We start from the raw sequence: 9,287 nt of genomic DNA, 5'->3' as shown, positions 1-9,287 counted from the left end.
ACTGCCACGGCTGGCTGGACGCGCAGGGCGTCTGGCGCCTCGGCTTCCAGTGCCCCGAGCGCTTCGACGGCGGCGACGCCACCATCTGCTGCGGCAGCTGCGCCTTGCGGTACTGCTGTTCCAGCGCCGAGGCGCGCCTGGACCAGGGCGGCTGTGACAACGACCGCCAGCAGGGCGCGGGCGAGCCGGGCCGCGCCGACAAGGACGTTCCGGATGGCTCAGCAGGTACGGGACCCCCCCCTCCGCTCCCCAGCTCCCCTTTGTTCCCCGGGGTGGAGGGGGTGGCCGCGGGGCCCGATGGCTAGCGTGGAGAGGGGAAAGGAACCTGGAGGTGGAGCTGTAAGGTATTTTCCCCTTCCGTTTGTGTGAGCTAGTCGGGGTGCACGGATGGCTGCTGCCACGCAGGAGGCTGAGGTCTGAAGATCGGCGTTCGGAGCCCAGCCCAGATGGGAAAGTCCATGCGATTCTTTATCTCCGATTAAACCACTCTAATACTAGAAGCTCAAGGGGTAGAGTAAAAAAGCTCAAGGATAGTTCCTTAGGCCCTAAGTTCAAGCCAGCTCTAGGGCTGGTGCGAGCGCACGCGCGCACATACACACACTGCCTCAGTTTCCCTGTCAGATGAAAGGATAGTGTAGATTGGATTTTTTTTTTCAAGGAAAACCACACACCTAAGGCAGTTTGGGCAGACAGCGCTCACAGTCCAGGATTCTGCTGTGCAGGCTCCTTGGCTCTCTTCCTCCGCTCACGAGTCTCCACGTTAAGTTTCATTTCTTGGGAGACACCGGAGGAAATGGCCCGCGTGGGGACGCTTTCTGGAAGGCATTTTAGGAGGAAGGCACGCTCTGCTGCCCTGCGGGTTTGTGGCCTGTTCTGATGATCACTCCAGATCACAATGGAGCAGGGTCCAAATATTATTTTGTTTTGTGTGTGTGTGTGTGTGTGTGTTGTTGTTGTTGGTACTGGGGCTTGAACTCAGGGCCTTGGGCTCTTGCTTAGTTTTCTCCTTTAAAGCTGGTACTCTGAGTTGAGCCACACCTCCGCTTTCAGCATTTTGCTGGTTCATTGGAGGTAAGAGTCTCTTGGATTTGTCTCACCAGGCTGGTTTTGCTGTTCCATGCTCAGATCTCAGCCTCCTGAGTAGCTGATTTTTATTTTTTTTGAACTGCCCAAGCCAAATTTGGAAAAGAAATCTGTAAATGAATTTGGTAGTGGCATTCCATCCTTTGGCTGGGAAATCTTCCCAGACTACCCCTGCTTCCTCCCCCCCCTCCCTGCCCCCCACGATCTGCGCAGATCCCTCGGTGTTTCTGAGGTGGAGGGGTAGAAACAAAATACCAAACCTGACCTAAAGCAAAAAGTTCATCCTTGTTCTGCAGCCCCTGTGTGGACTGGCTTTTTTTCCCCCCAACACCCTAAGCAGACCAGAATTGGAGTTGCCTTGAGCATTGGCACTAGGTAGTTTCTGTGCTACTCTAATTGTTCTGCTTATTGTATCTTATTGCGTCTGAAGAGAGGAGTGAGGGTAAATCTAGAAAAGGTAGCAGCATCTTAAAATGCAAGCTCAGATTTGCAGAGTGTGTGGTCTGGGAATAAAGCCCTATTGGAGCCAAAGCCTGAGCTGCCACAATAAGATGTCTGTCAATATGGGCTTGTCAACCATCTCTTAAAAACTTAAAAAATTAGTCTAAAAAGTTAAGCAGATCTGGAGGCAGTACACTGTCACGATGCTTGCAGTTGCAAGGGGGTGGGGTGGCTTGTTCATTCTACCTTTAAATCTTTCTCCTCAAAAATTCTGTTTCTTCCTCCATTGCTTCTGCACTGAAGGACATCTTACCTAATTAAGCCAGGGGGTGGGGGCTTAGATTAGCATGGCATTCTTTTACCCCTGTGTCGTTAATTTTTTTCCCCTTTTTATACTTCCAATTAAAAATCCTGGATAGAGAACAGTTATTTCTCCCAAAACTCATTATGCGAACTGAAATAGGTTCAGCTAGTTTTTGCTATAGAGTTAGGATATATATTTTTTTTTCTGTGTTATTATTTTTTACCTCTTGGTAACATTTCTGGGGGCTGGTATCTTCATTTGGAAAATAGAAATTGATAGCATGTGTGGGAAAGCTTGGCCTTCCAGAACTCTGATCCTCCACAGTTGGGCTGCAGTGGTGGCATTTAAGTAGCCTTGCTATGGGGGCCAGCTGTACTCAGAGTGGGTTCAGAGCCTTCCCTTCCTGAAGGGACACTCTGTATAGACTTGGCAAAACGTTCACTGTCAGCCTGTGGTTCTACACCTGTGAAGTATGTTTTCCTTGTAATGAATTATTTCCCTGTGATTCTTGGCCGGGGAGGGGGGGAGTTACATTTGAAAATGCTAGCAGTGCTATGCCAATGCCAGTGAAACCAAGTAGGGGCCTGCTTTTATGTATTTTTTTTTATGAGAAATACGAGGAGGACTGGAGTGTATTAGCACCTCTACCCCTTAAAAAAAAGTCAGAGAGATGGGCAGAAGCCCACCAGAGAACAGGTTCTGCAGGCTCATCCTGCCAGCTCTGTCCCCAAAGAAAATCTTTACAGTTGCTGCCCTGTGGCTCCCAAAACCACGTGTGTGTGTGTGTGTGTGTGTGTGTGTGTGTGTGTGTGTGTGTGTTGGTCCAGGTCCTCAGGGCCCGGTCAGTGTCCTTGAGCTTTTTTGCTAAAGCCTAATGCTGTACCACTTGAACCACAGCTCAACTTTCAGCTTTTTGATGATTGATTGGAGATAAGAGTCTCACCGTCTTTCCTGTCTGGGCTGATTTGGAACCCTGACCCTCAGATCTCAGTTTCCTGAGTAGGTAGGACTACAGGCATGAGTCAAGTTGGTGCCCAACTTGAAAAAATAGGTCTTTTTAAGAAATACTTTGTGCATAATTTCAAAGTACTTTTACATTGTTTTGTGCTAGTATTGGGTCTTGAACTCTGGCTTGGCTTTTTCTGCTCAAGGCTGGTAATCTACCAGTTTGACCACACCTCCACTTCTAGCTTTTTGTTGATTAATTGCAGATATGAGACTCACAGATTTTTCTACCTGGGCTGGCCTCAACCTGTGATCCTGAAGATCTTATCCTCCTGAGTAGCTAGGATTACAGGTGTGAGCCACCAGCATCCAGCTTATTTTACATAGTTTATTAGCATCAGTTAATTGTACAAAGTGATTTCATTTTGACTTGTTTATATAGACATACCATGTGCCTTTATCAGATTCATCCACTCTGTCACTCTCCTTCCATTGGAGCTTGGTACACGTGCACGAGAGAGAGACAGACAGAGAGAGAGAGAGAGAGAGAGAGAGAGAGAGAGAGAGCGCATGTGTGTTTAGGTACTGAGGCTTGAATTTAAGACCTTTAACTCTTGTTGAGATTGTCTGGTGTGTGGGCTCGTCCTGGGATTTGTATTCAGGGTCCCAGCTCTACCCTTGAGCTTTTTTTGCTTAAGGAGGTTGCTCTACCACTTGAGCCACAGCTCCGCTTTTGGCTTTTTTCAGTGCTTAATTGGAGATGAGTTTCATGACTTTCTTGCCCAGGCTAGCTTTAAACTGTGATCCTCTGATCTCTTGAGTAGCTAGGATAATAGGCATTAACCACTGGTGCCCAGCTTTGCTTAGCTTTTTTGATCAAGACTGGTGCTCTACCACTTGATCCACACCTCCACTTTGGACTTGAGCATAATAGCAATCTTAACACATTATGCCTATATCTCATCAAACCTGGTACCTACTTCAGTCAGTGCCACTGGAGGACCTAACTGTAAATATGAACAATTTAGCTTCTGGGGAGCCAGTGTACCATGCTTATAAGATCTTGGCACTGTTCCCTAGCACTTGGCAAAGGCTGGCACATGTGGTGCCCTGCTGGCAATGGGCAGGCTGGCCTGGCGCAGGATTTCAATTCTGAGTGTCAGCCCCACGCACCGGCCATCGCCAGTCATATCCCTCACTACTTTCCTGGTGTTCTCCCAGTAAATCATAACGTTGTATTTGTCTTTTGTTCTCAGTCCCCATCTACGTACCCTTCCTCATCGTGGGCTCCGTCTTTGTCGCCTTTATCATCTTGGGGTCCCTCGTAGCAGCCTGTTGCTGCAGATGTCTCCGGCCCAAGCAAGAACCCCAACAGAGCCGAGCCCCAGGGGGCACCCGGCTAATGGAAACCATCCCCATGATCCCCAGTGCCAGCACCTCCCGGGGTTCATCCTCTCGCCAGTCAAGCACAGCTGCCAGTTCCAGTTCCAGTGCCAACTCAGGGGCCCGGGCACCCCCAACCAGGTCACAAACCAACTGCTGCTTACCGGAGGGGACCATGAACAACGTGTATGTCAACATGCCCACGAATTTCTCCGTGCTGAACTGTCAGCAGGCCACGCAGATTGTGCCGCACCAAGGGCAGTACCTGCACCCCCCTTACGTGGGGTACACCGTGCAACATGATGCTGTGCCCATGACGCCCGTGCCACCCTTCCTGGATGGCCTGCAGCCGGGCTTCAGGCAGGTGCAGCCTCCCTTTCCCCATGCCAACAGTGAGCAGAAGATGTACCCCGCGGTGACCGTATAGCCCGGTCTGCCACCTCACATGGATTCATTGCTTTAGAAGACCAAGGGAAACTGGAAGAGATTCTTGAGGTGGAATTCTGCGCATGTTGGTGATTTTTTTTTTTTAAATGGCATTCTTCTTTCGGATGGCTTCATTTGCCCCTAACTTATATAAAAGCATCTCTGAATTAGCCTTGCCAGACTTGTGGTGTCCTGGTGTGTCCCTGATTCATGATGGAAAAGCCACCACTGTTAGTTATACATGGCAGATGCCTGAGCCTCAAAGCGCCGCTGAGGTGTGGTCATCAGAAGAATTTTCTAGACTGATAGATGAAGGGATTTTTATTATGTTATTAATAATATTATTATTTCATTTTACAAGAACAGATACCTGTTACTCCTTCTTACCTGGGTCATTAAAAAAAAAGCTTCGATGGTTGAAGGGAGAATATAAAGAATACAATTATTATAAAGAAAGAAACCAATTTGAACTTTATGAGATTGTCAATTTGTAATTCCAAAGGCACATCTTAATTTTAAGAAGATATATTTTATCTATGTTTGTGTTTTGTTGGGGTCTATTTTGTGCTTTAAAAACATTTTTTTTACCTTATGTAGAGATCTTATTACGAAAATGATTTTCTAAAGAGACAACTGACATAGTTCCTTAATTAATGAGACATTTTAGAATTCTGGTATTTTAATCTTGGAGTAGAGGATGGGGTAATAAAACTGTTTCATTCCTCTTTTCTTCTTTATTGTCTTTGAGTAATTGCACAAAGAGGTTTCAATTGAACAAGTCAGATTGTAAGTACAAAACATGTTTATCAGTATCTCCTGTTCATTCTTTTTTTTATATTTTAAATTCTTTTGGTGCTTGTCCTGGGGCTTGAACTTGGGGCCTGGCCACAGTCTCTGAGCTTTCTTACTCAAGGCTAGTGCTCAAACACTTGAACCACAGCACCACGTCCAGCTTTTTTTTTTTTTTCTGGTTAATTGGAAATAAAAGTCTCACAGACTTTCCTGCCCCAGTTGGCTTCAAACAGCAATTCCCAACTCCCAGAACCCAGCCTCCTAAGTAGCTCGGATTACAGGTGTGAGCCACCAGCACCAGCTCCTGCCCACCCCACCCCCTTTTTTTCTTTTGTCAGTCATGGGGCTGAACTCTGGGCCTGGGCGCTGTCCTTCAGCTCAAGGCTAGTGCTCTACCACTTGAGCCACAGTGCCACTTGCAGCTTTTTCTGCTTATATAGTGCTGAGGAATCGAACCCAGGGCCTCATGAATGCAAGGCAAGCGCTCTACCACTGAGCCACCTTCCCAGCCCCTCTGCTGCCCCTTCTTAATAGTCTCTTTTAATCTTTTGATGTTCCACAGGGACATCTGAAAAGTAATTAGAATATTGTTTCTTTTTGTGTGCTGATATTGGGGCTTGAATTCAGGGTCTCTTGCTTTTGCTTGGCTTTTCACTCAAGGCTGTCACTCTACTATTTGAGCCACAGTGCCACTTCCAGATTTTTGCTGGCTAATTAGAGAAAAGAGTCTTACAGACTTTACTGCCTGGGTTGGCTTCAAACCTAAATCCTCAGATCTCAGCCTCCAAAGTAGCTAGAATTACAGAAGTAAGCCACCAATGCCCGGCTATAGCGTTTTTGTTTTTTTTTTTTTTTTTTTTTTTTGTTTTAAATTGAAATTGTAAGCTATTACCTGCTACTCTCTGAAAGATTTTCAGTTTTGGTGTGAGTTGTAACCTGGCATTTTATTACAATTCGTTTTCTATAAGTACTATATTGTCTGTATAGTACTGAGGGCAGATAATCACCGTAGCAATAAACAAAGATTCATATATTTGCCTAGTTCTTAAACATTTTCTTGTTTTATTTATAAAAATTCAAAGAAATGTGTTCTATTACCCAAGAAATACGTTTCTTGGCTAACGATTAATTAGCCTAAGCCTTTTAACTTGGCTAATAGGCTCTTCAACCATTATTCAAAACTTGGGGTGGAATGTAAAGTTCAGACATGAGTTACTTTGCAAGTAATAAGGTTTTTTTTTTAAAAAAAATAATCTTGTTAATCAAAAATGGCTTATTTTTCCTGCAGCTGGGACAGTGGAATGGAGAGAAAGCTGTTCAAAGATATATTGCCTTTCTTGTTTTTTTTTTTTTCTTACAAGCCTCAATCATCATTGTATTTTTGGCTAATGTTTTGAACTGTTAAGTTCGAATGAGACTGTGTATCATTTACTGATTAAAAAACCAAGTTTAGGTATGTGCAAGAAAACTTCCAACTTCTAGCAAAACCCAAGATTTGTAATTAAACCAGTCTTTGTGCAGCATGATATTGATGTTTTACACGTTTATAGGTACAGCTGTCTGTCACCTATTTTTTGATCTGTCTGTCATCTCGTGGCTGCATAACATTAAACCATGTTTGGCAATTGGTATCAACCGAAGTACCCAATCCAAAAAGAATTTTAATAACCAAAGGCAGAGAAAAGCTGTTTTACTTTTTAATAAATATTATAAGGTGTGATTTCTTGGATAATTTTTTAAAAATTGTTTTATTTTCGTTGCATTTGGTAATTTTTCAGATAATCTAGTATATCTATTAATAGGTTACAATTCATAAATGTCATAAATCTTGCTTTCTGGAACCAAGAGCCTGCTCTTGTTTTTCATCCTTCTTTCCTTCCTTCCTTTCTTCCTTCCTCTTTCTTTCTACCTTTTTCTTTGTTTCTTTGTTTCGTGCTGATGCTGGGGCTTGAATTCAGGGTTTCACTTTTCTATTTGGTGTTTTGCTCAAGGCTTGTGCTCTACCTCTTAAGCCATACCTCCTTCTGACTTTTTGCTGGTTAATTGGAGATAAGAATCTCATAGAGGGGCTGGGCAGGTGGCTCAGTGGTAGAGTGCTTGCCTTGCATGCATGAGGCCCTGGGTTCGATTCCTCAGCACCACATAAGCAAAAAGAAAAAAGCCGGAAGTGGTGCTGTGGCTCAAGTAGTAGAGCCCTCGCCTTGAGCTGAAGAGCTGAGGGACAGTGCCCAGGCCCAGAGTTCAGGCCCCACGACTGGACCCAAAAAAAAAAAAAAAGAATCGCATAGATTTTTCTTTCTAGGGCTGGCTTTAAACTCTGATCCTCAGATCTCAGCCTCCTGTTATTACAGACATGAGCCTCCAGCACCTGGCTAGGAAAATGTCGTAATACAATCCCATTTTCCAATTTCCTGAGCTCAGTACACAGCGGAGAGCCAAGAGAACCTGCCCTGCTTAGGAGGGAGACCCAGTCACACCCAAAGGTTGCTGTGCAGTCATGTGTAGAGGTACACATATGTAGCTCTGGCCTGTTTCCTTGAACACGATGAAGTAAATACAGGTAGATGACTTTTAAAGAATCCAGGTGCTGGTGACTCAAGTTTATAATCCTAGTTACACCAAATGCTGAGACTGAGGATTGCAGTTTGAAGCCAGCCTGAGCAAGAAAGTCCCTGAGACTCTTATCTCCAATTAATCACCAAAAAATCCAGAAGTGGTATTGTGGCTCAAGTGGTAGAGTGCTAGTCTTCAGCAAAAACAGTTCAGGTACAGAGCTCAAGCCCTGAGTTCAAACTCCAGCACCTGCACAAAAATCAAAGACAAGCCGGCGCCTGTGGCTCACGCTTGTAATCCTAGCTACTGATGAGGCTGAGATCTGAGGATCACGGTTCAAAGCCAGCCCGGGCAAGGAAAGTCAGTGAGACTCTAATCTCCAATAAACCACTAGAAAACCGGAAGTGGCGCTGTGGCTCAAGCAGTAGAGCGCTTGCCTTGAGCTGAAGAGCTGAGGGACAGCGCCGAAGCCCAGAGTTCAAGCCCCAGGACTGGCTGAGGGCTTATCTCATTAGTGAGCAGGTACTAGGCCCTGAGTTCCATCCCCAGCACCCCCCCCCCCACACACCCTCCACACACCTGACTTTATAATTCAACTTTTTCTGTGTGTGTGTGCACCAGTTCTGGGGCTCAAACGTAGGGCCTCTTGATCTCCTTTGCCTCTTTCCCTCTACCACTAAAGCCCACAGCTTAAACTTTCAACTTTTGTGGGCTTAATTGGAGATAAGAATCTCACAAACTCTTCTGCCCAGGCTGGCATTGACCCATGACCCTTAGAGCTCAGCTTCATGAGTAGCTAGGGTTACAGGTGTGAGCCACCAGCTCCCAGATCCTATCTTTTTTTTTATCTTAAGAATTTGTCCAAGTAGCTCTAATAGTGCCATAAAAGGTTTGTAAAGTTCTAACTTTTTTTTCTCTTTTTGAGACAAGACAAAACCCACTCTCTGACAACTGTGTATGTGCCAAAGGGAAAGTTCCAGAGGGTCTTTTTAGTCTTAGCTTAGCTGCTGTGTGTTGTCTGTCTGAGAGCTAAGAAACCTTTTTCTTCTAAGTCTGAGACTGGGACTTGAACTTGGTACATGACATTTTTGCTCACTGGCTCTACCATCTGAGCCACACTTCCACCCCCAAAAGCCTCTCTACTAGAACTTCTGAGACTACGGCTCCCTGGAACTCCTGAGCTTTCCAGTCAAAGCATGATCCAGTGCACAAGGCCCATATTCAAGCACCCCAGGGCCGCAGGGGCTGCCTTCATGGGGTGACAGAGACATTGCCCTGTTGCTTTCCTTGCTGTTCTTTGGAATGTAGATGATAAGCTGGCACACAGATCCCCAGGGAAAGGCTTTGTTGTTGTTGGTCA

General features: G+C 45.5%; 1 protein-coding gene across 1 annotated transcript in view; it reads left to right on the top strand.

The window, feature by feature from the left end:
• Shisa2 (shisa family member 2) overlaps positions 1-5,277 on the top strand; it is a 20,759-nt gene extending 15,482 nt beyond the window's left edge. The window contains exons 5-6 of the mRNA XM_013036040.1: positions 1-225; positions 4,030-5,277. Of these exons, the coding sequence (XP_012891494.1) occupies positions 1-225; positions 4,030-4,583 (779 nt within the window). The 3' untranslated portion in view covers positions 4,584-5,277. The remainder of the gene's footprint in view (positions 226-4,029) is intronic.
• The last annotated feature ends 4,010 nt before the right edge of the window (positions 5,278-9,287 follow it).

The sequence above is a fragment of the Dipodomys ordii genome, unplaced genomic scaffold (assembly GCF_000151885.1).
Source record: "Dipodomys ordii isolate 6190 unplaced genomic scaffold, Dord_2.0 Scaffold243, whole genome shotgun sequence".
Classification (NCBI taxonomy): domain Eukaryota; kingdom Metazoa; phylum Chordata; class Mammalia; order Rodentia; family Heteromyidae; genus Dipodomys; species Dipodomys ordii.
The sequence above is the reverse complement of the archived record's forward strand: the minus strand, read 5'-3'. Positions and strand labels throughout refer to the sequence as shown.